Here is a 19,140-nt window from a genome sequence, read left to right on the forward strand (position 1 = left end):
TTAAAGATACTCATTCTCCACATGAAGTTTCACACTAATAGCCAGCCCTTTGAGGAAACTGCTCATTGAAATAATCTCAAGTAACAGTAAGTGGAAGGAAGAACAGAGATAACACACTCCATATACAGTGCTGGGGGACCAGAAAGCAGACAGCCACAGAGCCCACACCCTGCCCTACAGATCCACATCTGGTTCATCCCGGTCTTCTCCAGGAGCGGGGCTCAACTCCTAATCTGTGTTTCAGCATCCAGTCTTTCACTCCTCATAGACAAAACCATAAAACCTTCTTGCTGAAATTCTCTCAAAAGGCAAGTTTGAAAAGACAGGGGATTAGGAAGCAATCGATGAAAACTGCAGCAAAGCAACAATTTACCCAGCAGGGTTGTCGTGATAAAAATCTGCTCACTGACGATTTCTCTCTTACCTTTATTTAAGTTCATCTTTTCCCCACTATCTCAGCCTCTGAGCGCTGGCAGTCAGAGACCCTACCCAATCCAAAGCCCCCAGGGGGACACACAACCCCAGGGCCCCACACAGCACTGGACGCTGGCGCTCAGCAGACAGACACCGCTGCTTAGGGAAAGCTTAAAACCACGTACCTTGTACTGCTGCAATCACCAGAAAGACGTGACAGAGACAAGTTTCATCTATTCCTTGACCCTCAACAAATTGAGGAAGAAAGACTGTAACTATCATCCCTGGGACATTCTGAAATAAGACCTCACTCGAGGAAAAACAAGCTCAGTTCAGGATTAAGCAAACAGAAGTGCCTTGCAAGAAGCATGCAGCTGCCTATAGACCAGACTTTTAGGAGCTGCCAAAGCTTACCCCCATCTGGCCTCTAGGCTGGCTGTGATCATGTGGAAGAGCAAAAGTCATCTGGCCAGCTGTCTGATGTACATAGAAACACAGGACTGGATAAAGACGACAGTTCATTTTTGTAAGAAACAATATATTTTATTTTTCTGACACCACAGCCCTGGCGAGTGGTTTTGTACCAAATTTAATGGAGGTTACACAGAACGTTTTACGCTGGGGAGAAAAAAAAAAAAACACAAAAAAATTCCTGGGTAACTTTTAGTGTCTGTTCCACTCCCACATTAATAAAATCACTTGGGGTTTCTAAGAAAAGGAGAATAGGAAACAGTGAGAGAGACTACTGTAGCATGTAACAGTGTCCAAGTCCAGCCCCTTCCTAAAAGTGGGAAGAGTCCCCACGTGAGGAGAGGCTCTCCTAGATTTACTCCCCAAAATAACACAATGTATTGCAGCTGCCATAGGAGAAGACAGAAGGGGGACGGAGAAAGAGAGAGAGAGAGAGAAGCCTATTTAATAAAGAGTGGGAGGGAGAGACAGAAGGTGCTGGACAGCACGCCATAATTTGAAAAATATGTCCTTAACTTATTATTTATTTCTTTTAAAAGATTCCCCTCACTGAACTTAAGTTCCTTTTTGTGCTTTTCATTAATACTCTGCTCTGAGGTCGTAGTTTGGTTTTTCTATACATTGGAGTTGAAGGAAAATAGTCCGAAGTTCTGAAGATGGATTCTCCACCTAAAGTAAACAGCCTAGAATCCCATTCTCCTCTCACCCCAAAGACTAAAGTCTCTGCTAAAATCCCTTTTACAATATAGTACAGTACACAAAAAACCCCAAAAATAACCAAGAGTCCTGGGAGAAGCCAGTCCAAAGGACGTAAACATACAGAGAATGGTGCAACTTGTGACAAATGGCAATTCTCAAAATACAGCTACAGATTCTCAAAGCAGGTGCCGTCACAGGATACCCAAGTCCACAAAAATAATTTTTAAAAAATAAATCTTAAAAAAAAAAACAACCTGTTAAAATGAGTATTTTTTTTTTCAGGTAATTCCATACATTCGAGATTTCCCAAAGCGTCCTCTGGTCTCTTTTCACCTATTGCATGGCCAAACTGTACTCCTGAAGCTCCCAAAAAAGCCCTCAGGACTTGGAATCTCATCTTGACAAGGATCAGAACATCCAGTCTTATGGTAGCAGCTTAAAACATCATGTTCCCTGGGTTTCCAGGGCCTTGGCTAAATCCTCCCATGCCAACATCAGCAGCCATACCTCGGGGCCTCATCTGGGGGGGAATCATGATGTTTTGTTGGGGTCCCATCATGCCCTGCATTGACATCATCATACCAGGTGACCCTACAGGGCCCGGGTGGCTGTACAGCCCTGCAGGGGCTCGGTCCTTGCCTGGGATCATGCCCACGGCGGCCACGGGGTTACTCATTAGCGCGGGCTGGCCAGGCATCGCCGTTTGTGCTGGTGACATCATGCGGTGGTGCGGCCCCATCATGCCTTGCTGCAGGAAGGCAGGTGGTCTCATCGGGTTATGACCTGGCATGGATGGAGCCGTCCCAAGAGGGATATCCGGAGTTCCCACCGGCCCGGGGCCCCCCATGCCAGGCAATGTTAGTCCCATCCTTGGGGTCTGCTCTCCTATCATCCCCTGCATGTGGGAGAACCCAGGCCCAGGACCCTGCGGCTGCTTGCGGCCTGGCACCTCCCCACGAGGGAAATACTGTAGTGTCTGGCTAGGCTTCTCCGATGGGATAATCCTGGACAGGTCAAACTCAGGTATTCCTGTGGCTCCAGGACGGATCACCTCCTGCAGCTCTGGATCAGTGAAAACCGAAGGCATATTGTTTCCAAGAACAGTGAAGGAGTCTGGACCGCCAGGGCCTCCAGTCTTGCAAAGTGCTGGATCTGTCGAACTTTGGGGCAGGTTGGTAGGACGCCCCAGAGGTCCTTCTCCGTGGAAGCCCATTCCTGCTGGGAAGTTGCCTTGTCCACCGCTGGGCCCGTTGTGTGGAAATGGCACCTGCTGCGGAGGGGACTGTACGGGAGGGAACGCCTGTGGGAAGCCCAGGCGTCCTTGAGGTACCATTGGAGACTCCTGGGAACCATGCCCCATCATTGGGTTGTGTGACATCAGGCCGGGTCCCACGGGGACCCCATGAGGAGGTATATTGGGTCCCATAGCATTTGGAGAGGGCATCTGGTTGTTATGGGAAAGAGGCTGGGTCATTCCCATTGGGCTAAGGGTTGGCATTGGACCCACTGGGTTTGGACCTGAAATTCGAGGATTCTGAGAATTAATGCCCATTCCTAGGGAAGAAATAAGGAATCACATTTAGATAACAGCCAATAATAATAAAGCTATCAGAGAGCATTCTGCAGGTTACGAAGTCCGCACACACACACAAAAAATTTCGTGCTAGTAAAAAAAACTTCAGTAGTGGCTCTGGAAAATGTTATTTTAATCAGAAAATGGATGCCACCTGCACAGCTGCCTCCCTAGGCTTGTCACTGCCCTATCAAAAAGTGACTAAAGCCTGGTCTCTAAGTAGGATCTCAGTCCAACCCACACCTTTCCTACTTTTCTGGCAGTCTAGATGACACAGGCAGTAACAAACACGTCTGTGACAGATTATCAGCATATGGACACTTGTCCACTGGGAAGTGACTGAATCTCCTTTCAAAACGCAAGAGGCGATAAATCAGGTAACCCTCCTAAGACTAGGAGGCAGCGATCAATGAGGTTAATGAGCTGTCATCATTAACTTACTCAATTAGCCAGCTTCCCGAGGTATATTCAGCCACTCTGATCATTACTGCGTGAAACAGACAGCAAAGCTACAGGTAAACTCATGGAGAATTCATTACCAATTGCCACTGTCATGAAACATCCACTCATCCCCTCTTTCAACTATGTTAATTCAATTGGGTAGAGGGGCTACAGCCTACTGTTGTATTAAATATGTACCCACAAACATTAAGCTATCAGCAGGCATTGGACTTAGATAAACATGCTCATCCACAAGACAGCCCAAAAGGATATTTTTTTATTTTACTTTTCCTTTAACTCTCTCAGGTAGAGACCAGGACACTTTCCTTCAGTCCTAGCTGAGGTTGCCTGCCATTACACATTTCCTATATGAAAAGATGTATGTTTTGAGAAAGCACTCTAACATCTCTTCTTTAACAAAGGCAATCCACAAAACCCAGGAAAAGACCAGAGGATTTAGTCTAAAAAAAAAAAAAAAAACAAAAAAAACACAAAAAAACCAAACAACCTGTGAAGCTTCTATGACACTGCCTTAAGACAGGGGAAGAATGGTTTCCTCTGGATAACACGTTGTAGGTCTGACCCTTATTCTCATGAGCAGCCTTCACTCACACAAGTAATTCCAGTCTGCCTGAGTGGAAATCTCTCCCATACATAAGGGTTTTCCAGATTAGACACCTTCTGGACAGAAAAAACTGGTTGCAAGAATTTCTATCCCCTCATTTCAGAGAATTGTGACTGTCTTCCTCAAAAACAACCCATGGCTATACATTCTTCAAGGTTTTTCTCTCTCACCATCTTCATTTGATAAAGCTTCCATAAAAATCACCCTCACTGTATTGCCTAATAGTTTGGGTTTATATTTCTTTGAGTTTCTTACCTGGTACACTGTTCATAGGTGGCAAGTTTGGGGAACGTGCTGGAGGGGAGTCATCATCTGAGCTGGCCACAGTTTTGATGGCATCATGATAGAGCGGTGTAGAGCTGGGCATGGCAAATTTGGACATCCTGGACATCATAATGGAGAGGGGATTCTGGGAGAGGGTCGGCTCTGGTGGCATTGTGTAAGGACTGCTAGAGGGAAGATTTCCAGGGAGAGTCACAGGAGCAGACTGGCTGACTGTGGAAGGAGGTGGACCACCTTAGGAAAAAAAGAAAGAGAGAGAAAGAAAGAGACTTTAATTTTTTTTCCTTCTTATTTTTCTCCTTAAATCTCACCCTTTTCTCCTAGAAAGCTCAAAAACTAGAAATCCCTTTTATTGCAAGAGACCATCTGACTAATGCAGTCAATGCCAGTGAAAGGTAATCAGAAAAATAAGCCTATTGGTTAAGATGGTTAACATTTGTTATCCTTCATTCTGCACTTCTACTGGAACTATCTTGAGCCTCTACAAATCCACATGAAGAATTATCAGGTAAATCTGAAAATCCTACTATTCAACTTCCATACACTGAAGATAGACTTAGGTACCAGGTCTAGCCATAAAAATCAAAATCTATAGTCAATTAATTGTTCTTGCACCCACCAAATGTCAACTGTAACTCCTTTCCCTTTTTCTTTAGGAGGCAAACAAGCACAAAAGGCACAGGCAGCAGAACGAAAGCTGTAGCAGATATTATGCTGAGACATGCGAGCAGATTTCTGACTAGCTGCTGATGCAGCTACAAGTAAAACTCCCCGTTTATGTTTCATTTCAGGTTTTATGTACACATATTTACTGCTCATTCCAGTTAAGGAAGTGTTCTCTGCACCTATTAGAATCATAGAATCATTTAGGTTGGAAAAGACCTTCAAGATCATTGAGTCCAACCATAATCCGTGCCCACTAAACCATGTTCTGGAGTGCCTTGTCTACACGCTTTTTGAACACCTCCAGGGATTGTGACTCAACCACTTCCCTGGGCAGCCTATTCCAATGTCTGACAACCCTCTCAGTAAAGAAATTTTTTCTAATATCCAACCTAAACCTCCCCTGCAGCAACTTGAGGCCATTTCCTCTTGTCCTATCTCCAGCCACCTGACAGAAGAGACCAGCAACCCCCCTTCAGGTAGTTGTAGAGAGCGATAAGGTCTCCCCTCAGCCTCCTTTTCTCTAGACTAAACAGCCCCAGTTCCCTCAGCGGCTCCTCATAAGACTTGTGCTCCAGATCCGTCACCAGCTTTGTTGCCCTTCTCCGGACACGCTCCAGCACCTCAATGTCTTTCCTGTAGTGAGGGGCCCAAAACTGAACACAGTACTCGAGGTGCGGCTTCACCAGTGCCGAGTACAGGGGAACAACCACCTCCCTGCTCCTGCTGGCCACACTATTTCTGATACAGGCCAGGATGCTGTTGGTTGTCTTGCCCACCTGGGTACACTGCTGGCTCATATTCAGCCGGCTGTCAACCAGCACCCCCAGGTCTTTCTCTGATGGGCAGCTTTCCAGCTTAACATCATCCTTTGCTCTCCCAAAACTAGAAATAACTGAACCGTACTACCAATCTCCTTTGTTCTTCACCGATGAATTTCATGCCACCCAGACCACATGCGAAGGAAGGATGCTAAACCGAAGTTGTACTGTCACTGAAAATTGACTGCTCATTCCTCAGCCCCCCCGCCCAGAAAAAGGAAAGGAGAATAGAGAATACAAAAATCCTGCGATGCCAAAACATTTATGCTTTGGAAGAGCTGCGTGTAAATGCATTCGTTAAGCACAACCTTAAGCACAGACTAAAGCAATCGGTTCTGACTTGTCGGTACTTGGGCTCAGGCCGTGCCCTCAGCAGCCACGACGGACACCAACATCCAGGCTCTCCCCCCGAGCACAGAGACCCGGCCAGCAATCCCGGCAGCTGGTGTGAGGTGCTACCCTCCCCGCCACCGCCGGTCCCCCGGCCCCGGCAGGCACGTCCCGGCCACCGCGCTGTTTCCCGCAGCAGCACTAGAGGGCAACGTGGGCAAACGGCTCCTCTGCCGGCCAGGAGACCTTCCCGGGGACAGAGGGGCGAACGTGCTGCGGGGCGAGCTCCGGGAGGCTTTGGGAGCAGGAAGGAGAGGGCGGAGGCGTGCCACCAACAGCCCGGAGACGTTCGGGAGCAGAGAGGGCAGTGCCAGCATCTGCACCCCGGGGTCCCAGCCACGGCACAGCTCCAGCACGCTACTGAACGCTACATACGGTGGTGTTTAGCTCTCTCCAAAATGGTTGAGGCCTGAACAAATGTTAGCACTCCTCCCTGCCCGTGGCGGTAAACCTATCAAGCACTAACCATGCCTGAACCATACCCAGATACAGAACTGGCTATCTATGCTCAGTATGTCTTTGTAGGAGCCTTTTATCTCAAAGCGTTTCCATAACATCAGCAGGATCTTCTCCACAAAGCTACAATCACCAGGACCTATGGCAGAACAGCCAAAAACCCCTCTGAGGAGATATCTCTCCCATCAACACCCCACATCTTTTCACACCTCTTGACCCCACCCTTTTACTTTCATGTCCTCTGAGTGACCAGCCCTCATCTTGACACATGGGAGGCGTGGTGCAAACCCACAAATACAGCGGGAAGAAGAAAAGCGCTTGTGCTCCACTCGCATAGCCACCCACCAGACCCTCGGCACAGCCTCCCTCACACAGGCAAAGCGCTGTCTAGCTTCTGCCACTCTGCAAGAAACCTCCTCCCTCTCCTTGCTGCACACCTCAGGGTAATGCGATGCAAACCAAAGAGCCAAATGTGGCTAGCAGAGGCGGCACTCACCCGACTCCACGTTCCCCAGCATGGCTGGAGAAGACATGGTGAGAGATGCCTTGTGGTTCGGGGGAATCCCAGGGCTCTGCAAAGGAGGCTTTGGAGATGAAGTCCATCCGGGAGAAGGTGCGGGGAGAGACGGAGACTTGAGGTGGACAGGAGAAGCAGCAGCAGACCCCAAGACAGGGGGAGACTTAATGGAGGCAGCAGCAGCTGCGGCAGTGGGGCCCGCAAGCATTCCTGCCAGCTGGGAGGGCGTCTGAGGGGACTTGAGGTTCCCCGAGGGAGACCCCATCATGGGAGACTGGACCTGGCGCATCGTGGGGGATTTCAGGGGGTTGATCCCTGGCGAATGCACCTGACCAGCTGCAGAGATATCCAAGGGCTTGCGGCCGAGGCTGCGCTGCGCAGGGGGAGCTGTGTTGAGGCTATTAGGGTTACTGGTGGGATTGAGAGGTAGTGGCGGCATGTGGCTGAGCCGGTTGTTAGTCCTTTGGTCAGGCCCAATCTGTTCTCTGAGATTTCGGAGACCGACTCCTGGGCCCTGAGACATGGGAAGGAAAGGCCTGGGACCCATGCCATACTCTTGCTGCGGATGCTCCCCAAATGGCAGCGGCACCATTTTCTGCTGAGAGGAGAGCATCTCCGAGACACCGGGGCGCAGTTTCATCATCTCTTCCGGCCCAACTCCTGCGTCCCTCAGCTTCTGAGGGACCAGGGGTGGGTTGGAGCCCATGCTGACATTCATGCCCATGTCCCCCTTCATGCTGCCAGGGCCCATCCCAAACTCCAGCTCTCTGCTAGAGGCTATTTGTGGGGGTATTCCTTTCGGGAAGTCCCCCCTGGAGGGGCTCATCGGCCCTTCCACTGGCATGCGAGGGAAGATGGGGTTGTTCCCAGGCTCCATGTGTCTCTGGGAGGGCATCATTCTGTTTATCTCCATGCCAGGCCTGATGCCTTCCATGTTCAGGCCAGGAGGGAGGCCCATCTGTTTCTCAGCCAGCTGCTGCTGATAGAGCTCTTCGGGCAGGCCCTGTGGATTGGGGAACCGCTCCCCTCGGCCAGGGCCACTGAAGACACCCTGGCCAGGAGGGAAGTTTCGGCCATCTGGGATTTTTGGCACATCATCTGGCCAACTAACTCCCGAAAGCCCAGGCCGGGAGGCAGGATTCGGGACGCTGGGGCCCTCCATATCAGGGTTCATCATTCCTGCAAAACCAGGCAGGCGCATCTGGCTCCCAGGCATGTTGGGATGAGGGGCCATGCCCCTGGGGGGCAGAGAATGCGACATGTTCATGCCTTCAGGGAAGGGCTCTGGACCCCCAGGCCCCCAGCCCTCCCCAGGGGTCATCTGGTAGGGAGGGGGAGGGCCTCGGACCACCCCACGAGGCCCGTGCTGATGGACCATCATGTCCTGCAGTGAACACTGCTGCACAACCACCTGCTCTTGCTTTCTTCTCTTCTCCTCGTAAAACTCCTGCTGCAGCTTGAGCCAGGCCACCTGCTCAGGAGTCATGTGGTCCAGGTGGTCTGGGCCTATGGGTCCTGACTGAGAGTTCATTGGTGGTGGCCCCATTTCATCTGGGGAAAAAGGCATGTCCCTGTGTCCTTGAGGGCCAAATGGAGCCCCTCCATCTGTCCGAGACCCTGACCCTTTGCCTAAACTTTGGGATTGAGCCATCATGGCCTGTATTGGCCCTTCAGGTTTCTTTTGGGGACCATCCAGCACCCCAGCATTTGAGGGTGGCCCCCCACTTTGCCCTCCCGCAAACTCTTTCTCATCAGGGAAGAGCATGCGCTGTATGTCTCTCAGGGTCTGCAATGAGCGCTCTCGATGCTCCAGCTGCTCCTGTGACAGTCCATCTGGATTCTCACCCAAATTGGATGGGTCCCCACCAGACACCTGCTGGGGAGGACCTTTGGGGTCTGCAGCAGAGCTATTGCTACCTTGGGAAACTGGGCTAACTGCTCGATTATTGGGGGTCGAACTCTGCCCAAATCCTTCTGTCTGCAATGGGGTAGAGTTGGCAGGGCTGCCCACAGACATGACTTTGCTTTCCACGCCGGGACTGTCCTGATCTATGGGACATGGGGGGCCAGTGGATTTGGATACTGGCGCTGACACGGGTGGAGTCGGCTGCATTTTAGCGTTCTGGGGAGGGTTCTGATCCTGGGCAGTGGGGGGCTGGGGCTGCGGCAGGGGCTTGGGTTCAGTCCGAAGGGCAGTGATCTGGGGGTTCTGCAAGAGAAAGCCACACACTAATCACTCACTTTTCTTACAGCCATGTCAAACAAGCAGCAGTGCAAATGAAACGTCCTGTCTCAACCCCATCAGCCCACACTTTGCAAGGAAGGGTAGCCCTCATGCAGCGATTACAGAGCAGCATCTTGGCCATGCAGAAACCTATTTTGCTTAAGCATTACAGCAGGTACCCCTTGCTTCTGTGCTAGCTCTGCATGAGCCATAGGTTGGAAATACACTACCCAAACGTTGCAAGACTTAAGCTCTTCTTTGGATGATCCAAGACATTTGCAGAAGGCTAGAACAACAACTGTCTTTCTCTTTTCCACCCTAAAACTTATTTCAGGCTGTAAATAATCACCCATCTCTCTGAACCACACACAAACAAGCACATTTACCCACCCTCATGCAGGTATTCCCTACCAAGGGTACAGTGTTTCGTTCCGCCTTGCTGTTTGAGATGTTCTGGATATGAAAGGACACGATGGTTTCCACCTGTCCTTTCAGCACAGCTTCTGCAGCCCTGCAAAGACAGACAGACGCACATATCCAGTTGAAGCTACGAACCAATTTTTCTTAACAACCCTCCCTTCTATCCTTCAGCTGGCAGAAGGGAGAAAGTCTTAACCACACATATTTCACTCTAGATGAGTAGCAAAAGAAAAATGCTTACACCTACAAGCTCATCAGCATTCAGGGTTCATGTCTCAGTTTAAGCCATCCTGGCTGCTACTCACTGCATGGATTGCAAAACAGCATCTACCAGCATTTGCAAAAAAAAAACCAACCAAAAAAACCAAAACCAAACCCAAAAACATCCAACACACATACCTTGGAGGAATAAATAATCACTTCTCAGAGGGCAAGAGGTAGTGACATTCTCCACTCCAGCCCCTTCAGCATCCCCAAAACAAGTAACGACTTTTTGCTACAAGAACACACTTGATGGGAGAAAGTGCACTTGAGCATCTTTTAAAAAGGAAGCACAAATATAAGCCCTGCTCCCTGAAGACATTCAAGCATCTACCTACTTGTTGGCCATCTCAGTAGAAAAGACGTAAACCACTTTGGATGGAGTCTTCTGCCCACTTGCTGGCTCCAAAGCAGCAGTCAGGCCATGGGAAGGTGTGGAAGACCTTGGGGCTGAAGCGTTTGAAGAAGTCATGGAGTGTGGTGTGTGCTGAGACTCCTGGGATTTCACATGATCAGCAGAATTGCAGTCTGGAAAGGGAGAAAGAAGAAAAGAGAGGAATCTCTACCTTGGGAGCTCTTTGGAAACCATTTCTGGAAACTGATCAGAGATTTTCCTTCTCTGAAATTTCCCATTTCTCTCTCAAGCACTACTAAAGGCATTTCTTCTATTACACCATGCATCTTCCCTCTAATGCCATGCTGCCCTTCAGGCACCACTGGGAGAAAGCTCATCTTGTCCCTTTCCAAGGCAAGTGGCAGTTCCAAGAGCTGATCCCTTTGAATTCTCTAGAGGCCACACAGAGTAGCAGGAAAATGACACGCTACAATGAACAAATATAAATATGTCTGCACCCAAGGAGAACACCCTGTGCAAAACTTTACTTTTTTTTTTCTTCCTTCAGCCACCTTAGCCAGGTGACCTAGTAAAATGGACAACAAAGGAAAGATGGACAACTGCACATATAGTCTGTTTTGTACTGCCTCACAGAGGCAATGTTGGAGCCAGGAACAGAACACAGAAATCCCAACTCTCGGGTTTGTGTTACCAGTCAGGGTGCTATGGGTTATGTATCTGTGTTGACAAAACAGGCTTGCATATTGTTTAAAACCTCAGTTACAACAGAGCAGTTCCTGAAAGGCCAAAGGCCAAAAGGAAACCAACAGGTTGCATTTATACTTTCAAATCATCTGGGAAAGTTTCAGAGTTACAAAGAAACTTTCCCACCAGAGTCAGGTCTGCACTTTAACTGAGCATGAACGGGACATTTACCGATACCAGCTATGACAACCTCTCCTCTTCACCTGCTCTCAAGACCTTTAGACTTCACTAGCTGGAACTTACAGAACCCCAGACAAATAAATGTTTCGCTAACACTTGCATAGCAATTCTCCATCTCACAGAGGACTCAGACTAATTGGCTACACTTGCGCACAAATCCTAGCAAACATACCTTTGATTTCAGGGTCATCATTAGGAGTCCCAGCTTCCCTCTGTTCAAAGGAATCTGCCGAAATGCTCCTCTCTCTCTTCCCCTTCCCCTTGGCACCATTTCCAGCCCCGTTCTTCAGCCCCATGCTCCCACCTGGGCCAGGGAGCACTTTGGGGGGGTGACCTCCACTTTTGGGGTCACAGGGAGAGGGCTGGGATTGGCTGGTAGAGCCCCCTTGTTTTCCCTGGTTGGAAAATTTGGAATCCAGCTGGGGGTTGCCAGATGGGGACATCACTGTAGGGGGACGGACCATCACCTCCTGCTTTGATTTGGGGCTGCTGGGGACAGAGCAAAAAAAAGAAAAAGAAAAAAGTGACAAATCACACCGTTGATTCATTCAACCCTGTAGGAACAGATTAGAGAGAAGCAGAAATAACCACTGCCACCTTTGCAAGCTAAGACAATTGCTGACAAATAAAAAATGCCTGCAAGCTTAGAGTCATGCAGTTGCTTTTTTGAACATGCCCTGAAAGGGTTATTATCCAAGATGGGATCTCATTGCTAAAGAAGGCACCAGGGCAAGCTACAGACCTGCCAGATCCCAGGAACTGCTGTCACATGAGGACCTACCTCTGGGGCTTCTGTCAATAAAGACAACGGTTTCTATGTGCACAGAGAAGCGCCTCGCACCAAGACCAGCTCAGAGTAAACAAACAAGGCACAATAAAGTTCACCTCACCACTCTCCTGGACCCCAACTATACACTGCAGCTCTAATCAGAGCAGACACCCCCCCCCGCCCCCTCCCTTGCACCTCCCTATCCAGTTCTACAGGGAACACAAGGAAAACCCAGCATTACTGCAGCATTCATCATACATTGGGGCGAGCTGCCAGGAAAACACAAACCTCTGACCGTGAAAACAATTAAACCAGCTACAACCTGCCTCCGAATAAGGAATGAGAAGGATACCATCTCCCTGCGCACTCCTGCAAAATGGGGCAGATGAAGCTTCTTTCATTTGCCAAAGGAAATTCAGAGTCTTTCTTTCCCTCTTCCATTCAGCAAATTGCATCCTAAAAATATTTTGCTCCTCTGGGTTTTACAGACATATTAGCCACCCCTTTCTTTCTCTTCACCCTCCAGTTACTCTGTTGCTATCAGATCTTCTGCATTGTGTTTTCCCATCATCACTACCATTTCCAGCATGCAGTGCTTGCTAGGATCCTCACTATGGGACTCACACAAGCTGTTTCCTCCTTTGGACAGACATCTGACCCAGAGGCATTCCCTCTGAATTACTCTTAAGCTCCAGATGACCTCTAGGAGTAAATAATCAAACTTGAGAATGCTGTCAATCAGACCATTTTAAATCCCTGGACACTGTTTTGCTTCCATATTTTTCCCCTTCCAAATTAGCAGAGGAGAGATGCTGACCTGCTGCACTGGCAGGTGAATGATGCAGAGGATCTCAGTGCACAGCTGATCAGTTCTCCAGACCATTCAGGCCAATAATACAGAGGAAGCATTTTGTGTGAAGGTACAGAGAGACCTTCTGCTGCCCAACTACCCCTCGGGGAAACAGATAATTAGGAGAGGGGGAAGAAAGAAACAAAAAACAGATAGAAACAGCATGTTTACTCTCCTACAGCCTATTCAAACACCTGATGGGAGGGAGAAGGGCACAAGGAATGGAGAATCCACACCTCACAGGTTTACAGCTTTCAGCTCACCCTAAGCCTAGCAAACATGGAGGCTCATCAGCACTGTGCAGCCAGCACTCAGGTACTTGGTGGGTCTGATGGGAGCACAGAGGAGGACCAGCAAGTCACATGCACCAGTCCTTGGCTAATCCTGCAGCAGAGCAGGGACAGCATCATGCACCAATCCAGAGCAGCTGACTGCAGGCTTTTCTCCTTACCTCTGCGTGTTGCCTGATGGGGAGTTCCTCACTTTGGGGTTACTGGAATGCATTGACAGAAATCCTGAGCTCACAGTCTCACACGCACGCAGATGGACTCTCGTCAAGTTCCTCTGGGGAGTGTGCCGCCAGAGGCAGCGTCAAAGCACTTTCTGCCACCTGCTTCTCTCAATGCTGGCTGTCTGCTTGCCTTTTTTCTCTTTGCTCCTCTCTGGTTTTGCACTGGGCGCTTCCCTCCTGCAGCTCCAGCATTCTCTAGACGTTTGCCTCCTGCTGCCCAGGGGAAGTCTCGCATCTCCAGGGCACACTGTTAAAACCACCCCACAAGAAGAGAACAGAAAGCCAGTGAGGAACTTTCCAAGCAGATGTGTCTGGTGTAAAGCAGTAAATGGCAGTTCTTCCCCTATTACTGAGAAGACACAGGAGAAGAGCTTTCAGATGGCTCAGTACAGCTGTGTATTTCAAACCAGAGGCAGCCCTGACTGGCCACTCAGTTTACAGGCAGTGTGGCCATCTTCCCTTCACCCAAAGCAAATCACTCTGGAGTCAACAAAACAGGGAAGCCCCTCCCTCATATCTGGACACTTTGATTCCGCATCTGTGTTCAGCTTGAAGACACCTCACAGCAAGTCAGTAGTAAGCCAAAATTACAAATCCCCAACATGACTTAGCTATCCAGAATTCCCCTGTGAGTGGCTGTAATCTGATATTTCTTAAGAACATAAACTCTGCTCAAATCTTTTGTCTCCTTGGTCCAATATAACTAGACATATGTTCAATGATGTGTGCTAAGGGTTGCACAAAGGGAGGGACATAAAATCAAATAAAATGCCTTCCTGACCACCCGTAAGCAACCAGCTATGCTGTGATTACTCCAAAAATACCAGAGGTTAGTCACTCATTATATCTATTAGAAATGCCAAAAGATCACTAGAGAACTACCCCTCTAAATTTGCTCAGCAACACTATTCAGACTATTGAGGCTTTAAACCCCCCCCCCCCCCAAAAAAACAAAAAAAACCACCCGACCCAAAAAATAAGCATTTTTTTCGGCTTCTTTCTAAGAAACAATATGCATGACGCAGGCAATAAGGCACATAAAACTGTTTCTGGAGGAGGAAACTATTGAACATTACTGTTTACATCCTTTGGGCTAAATTATTTTGGAACAAATTTCTGTCTTGTTTATGTTTCAACAAAATCTCTCCTGTTCATCTCACCTACTCAGATGCAAATCCACTTAATTTAGAATCTAACCAAGATTTATTGTTAATGTATTAAGCATTGCTAGTTAAATATTACTCAAATGTAAATATTCCTGGTATTCCTTCTCAGCACCAAAGAAACAGTTTCCTCCTGTGTATATCAAATGAAACAAAATAAACCTCAGACTGTGTCTTGAATTTTGGGAAGAAACTCCTGTTCAAACTGCATTTAGAAAACAAAACTTGGTTTGCTTATGCACTGACACCAGAGAGTTAAGAAACACAGGCACTGTATGACCACCTCTGGCCAAGGAGAGTTATCAGTAACTTGTAGTATTGAGCACCATGGTTTTCCAGTTCCCCAAATTTATCTTGTTGTGAGGTTGTGCCGTTACACTTTTTAGTGACTTTGCACTGCTGTACTTTAACATAATAGTGCTCCACGTTGCCATTGTTCCATGAAGCTCTGCATCATCTCCAAAAATTCTCATGTCTACCACATGCCTCCTTCAGGAGCCAGAGAAATCATCTTGTTCCCTGTTCTCTCTTGTTCCCTATTTGTGCTGCACAAACCCATTAATGAAGGGAATGTTTCTTCAATAAAGTTCTCATTTTTAATGCCTCCTATCAGGCACAATCAGATGAAATCCAGTCTGTGCCATACACTCCACAGGATCCACATGCCTTTCTGGGGCTATCAGCTGGTTATCCCACTGATTTTGAGAACAATGTTGGAGTTACTCTATTACTATTGTTACTACTATCATGCTGTAATTGGAGCTGGTGCTGTACAGATACATTAAAGACAAGAGACAACATCTTCACAAGTATGTAAATTGTACCATCTTTGCGTGCAAATTTGGCTCCTATGTTCGTTAAGGGATTTATGTAAAAGTCAGTGGAACTCAGTGATACTTTGGGGTCCTCACTTAACGTGCAGGTGTGACTGAAAATACAGTGAATTTCAGATAAAAGAAAAAAGTAATAATAGCATTAAAGTAAGCAGACCTCAATGCTAAAAGCAGAATGTAGATGTCTGTGTGATGAACTTAAGTATTCTAGTTGTTTCACCCTCCAGTTTCCTACTTCTGATATTTACGCATTATCATGTTACTTTTATTACAAGATGAGAATTTTCTCAGACTCCCTGTCTTGCACAGTGCAATGAGAAAACATGAAGAACAGAATCAGGAACACACTGGCTGCGCAATATTTCTGATGTCACCAAACTTTCAGGTTCTTCACAGGGAAGAAAAAAACTCCAAATTTTTAACCCTACTTTATTATCCTACATGCATGTATCTTCCATCTATTAGAATCGATGTGCTCTGCAAGGGAACTGTATTTTCCAATCTCAGTTTAAATTTCTCCTTACCAGAGAGAGCTATAAAGGATACATCAATATATTCACTGGTGGAACAATGGCAACTCAACTTCCTCCAATTCTCATTTCTGCACACTGGGAATGTACCATCTTTTATAATGTGAAATGGAATGCCTCATGATTTTTCTAATGCACTTCTAACATACATATGTCTGGGAATCTAGGGCTCAATAATAGAAAAGCTCTAGAGAAATGCATCTTTGCAGCTGGGGTCTACCTGTCATAGCAAAGCCTTTATCATTGCTCTAAAACTAGAGGTAGGGTCACTGACAGTGAATGGTCAAGCCACTTTGAGACATTTTGGCAAGCTACATCCAAGGCTGTATTTTCAGGGTTGCTTTAAGGTATGCCAGGCAACAGCTGCAGGAAAAGGATCATTCAACTAGCTACTCATTCTCATCAGATCAGGGAAAGATCTGAATGGGAACTAACCCAAGGGAAACAGCAGAAATCTCTGTTCAGCTGGATTAGTCCCCTGTTCTGGTTGATCATGCAACCACATCAGTGCCACTGCAAGCTCAAAGGAGGAGGTGAGAACAGGTGAAAAGTAGCCTCACCCCACTTGGTTGCAGCTTACAATTTAGATAGCTTAAAATTACTTCAAACCTCAATTGCAGAGACAAAAGAGATAGACCTGCATTTGTGGAGATATGATAGGTCCTCGCCTTTCCAACAAGTAGCTTACCAAGACCCCTGGTGTCACGACACTGCAGTATTCATTGTGGAGGCCATGAGTTGTGAACCACTCGTCTCACAAGAAAAGATCACCTGGAAAAAGAAGAGAGAGGAAGAGTTTCACCAACAAGAATACACAGCCAAGCCGTGCATCCCTCCCATGCATCCAGCCACAGAAGCAGAGGAATCAAAACTTGCTCTGAAGCACTGACAAGGGGAAGCGCTGCTCAGATTGGCAAGATTTGTCAGCACTGAAAAAGCCACTATCAGACTGGAAGAGTCTGAAGATGTGTGCTGCACATGGAGGGGAAATAGGTCAGACCTGCTTTAGAACTCCCACATTTGAGCTAGCTGGATTCCCATGAGCTCACCCGTGTTTAGAGAAGCTGGCACAAAGCTTGGATGTCTAACCTCCCCTTCTCTGCACCCATCTCTCTTCAAAGGCTCACCTTCCCCTCACTACGTGCCCAGCAACATCTGCCAAACCCCTGTGCTTCGTATATGTAACCTCCTCCACAGCCAGACAACATACAAATAAAAACATCAAGCATCAGGTAAAGCCAGGCAATCACATCTAGGGGAAACTAGGCAGGTTTTAGAAGGAAGAAGCACAATCTACTGTCTGCCAGCTCCTACTTCACATCATCGTGCTACACTACAGGGAGAAGGGAATCCAACCGCAAACCTTCCCAAGTAAGACATACTGCAAGTTTGCTCAAGATAGAGGGGTTAGCCCCACCTTGCACTATGGTTATCTCCCATAAGGCCAAAAGAGTTTACAGCCCAAAAACCAATCAGACACACTTTCAGTAATGGAGACAACCCTTACTCACATGTTAAAGCAAGTTTAAGTGACAAAAAGTTCAGTAATACAAGGAAACGCAGGCTCTTCAGAATGGCTTAATGGTAAATTTGAGGTCAGTAAAGACAGAGTAGCTACCTGCCAGCTTCTCCCTCACCCACTGTGAAGACTGAAGAGGCTACAAGAACAGTATGAATCCAGACAACATTGACACTGTCGGGGCCTGCCTGGTCTCTCAGAGCACTCTCAGCTATTTACACAGCATGGACAGCCTTGCAGTTAAACTACAACTGCAAAATAAATCACTACCAGAGGTTTTTTGTGTGATCCCAATGCATTCTGCTGACCAGATCTCCCAACAGGAACACAGGAGCTGTTGCAAGGCTCAATTAGTTACGCGTTGTGAAACCCTGTGCATATTCTCTTCCCTCCAACATTCTCCAACTATTATCTACTGCAGCTTCCCCTTAATAATGTAGCAATGTGCTGCCATGTAATCCACTTCAACAAAATCAAACTACAAAGCTAGTCCCAAACAATGCAGCTACATTCTCCACCCAGTCCAGCCAAATCAAACAATGAAATCATCAACATGATAGACCATCCTTATCTAGTCACACCTGCAGAGAGAAGCTGAAACAGACACCTATCGCAACAAGCTGCTTCATCCAGTAAAACCTACCACAGCAGCACAATCATCCCTGAATCCAATTACCCAGTTATATCTCCTCTCCCCTCTCCCCAACCCCACCCAATGAAACAATACAGGCTAAACCATGCCAGTGCCAATACTAACACACCTCTATCAAAGAAGCAACAGAAATCACCTTTTCTTTTGAAAGGGAAAACGTGAACACCAGCACACATCAGGATGGAGCGAATCTATCACAGCAAACAGTTGGAGCTCTACTGCTTGAAACATTCAAGCCCAACTCAGCAAAGCACGGGAGCAGGGCAGCCTTACAGACCACAGCTCAGGACTGCAAAAGGGACACAAATGATCAGACACGATCAATCTTTAAGGCTACAGAGACAGTTACTGCAGTGTAATTCCATCCCCCAGTTTACCATCTCTGCTGCTCACCTGCACTGTCTTAGCCCACAGTCAGTACAAGACAGCTTGCTTCACAGTGAATTTAAGAGCAAAAGGGTGAGAGCATGTACATAAGCAGCTACCGCAGAGTAACTAACAAGACTCAAATGCACATCTTAATTTACCTTTTGGTATTCATGAACCATCCCTGTACTTCTATGAACTAGCTACCACATTATTGTACTGCAAACAGAATGAAAAAAAACCAAAACCATCTAAACCAGCTTATTCCTACTTTATGCCCTTAAACTGCAGAAGCTTGATAGTGACAAGTGGTCAGGTACTTGGAGGTGTACAGCATTATGGCTGTTTCAGCAGGAACAGCTGCAGTTATCACTGATTCATTTCAGTCTTTTCTCCCTCTTTGAGAAGGAG

The 19,140-nt window shown here is 47.4% G+C and overlaps 1 protein-coding gene across 1 annotated transcript; it reads right to left on the minus strand.

Moving 5' to 3' along the window:
* Positions 1-941: 941 nt before the first annotated feature.
* BCL9 (B-cell CLL/lymphoma 9) lies at positions 942-13,762 on the minus strand. Its single transcript, XM_010567250.1, has 7 exons — positions 13,607-13,762; positions 11,709-12,025; positions 10,596-10,785; positions 9,988-10,087; positions 7,332-9,561; positions 4,479-4,739; positions 942-3,138 (listed from the first exon to the last, which is right to left on the minus strand). The coding sequence occupies exons 1-7, from the start codon at positions 13,657-13,659 to the stop codon at positions 2,021-2,023; spliced, it is 4,269 nt and encodes a 1,422-aa protein (XP_010565552.1). The 5' UTR covers positions 13,660-13,762; the 3' UTR covers positions 942-2,020.
* Between the last annotated feature and the right edge of the window lie 5,378 nt (positions 13,763-19,140).

Source organism: Haliaeetus leucocephalus, unplaced genomic scaffold (genome assembly GCF_000737465.1).
Source record: "Haliaeetus leucocephalus isolate CR32 unplaced genomic scaffold, Haliaeetus_leucocephalus-4.0 Scaffold228, whole genome shotgun sequence".
NCBI classification, from domain to species: Eukaryota; Metazoa; Chordata; class Aves; order Accipitriformes; family Accipitridae; genus Haliaeetus; species Haliaeetus leucocephalus.

Excerpts from the sequence above, each read along its gene's own strand:
- BCL9 (XM_010567250.1), bottom strand. The coding sequence starts at position 13,659 with ATGCATTCCAGTAACCCCAAAGTGAGGAACTCCCCATCAGGCAACACG. Across the intron at positions 10,786-11,708 it reads TGATGACCCTGAAATCAAAG|ACTGCAATTCTGCTGATCAT; the intron begins GTATGTTTGCTA and ends CTCCCTTTCCAG. Across the intron at positions 4,740-7,331 it reads GCTGGGGAACGTGGAGTCGG|GTGGTCCACCTCCTTCCACA; the intron begins GTGAGTGCCGCC and ends TTTTTTCCTAAG.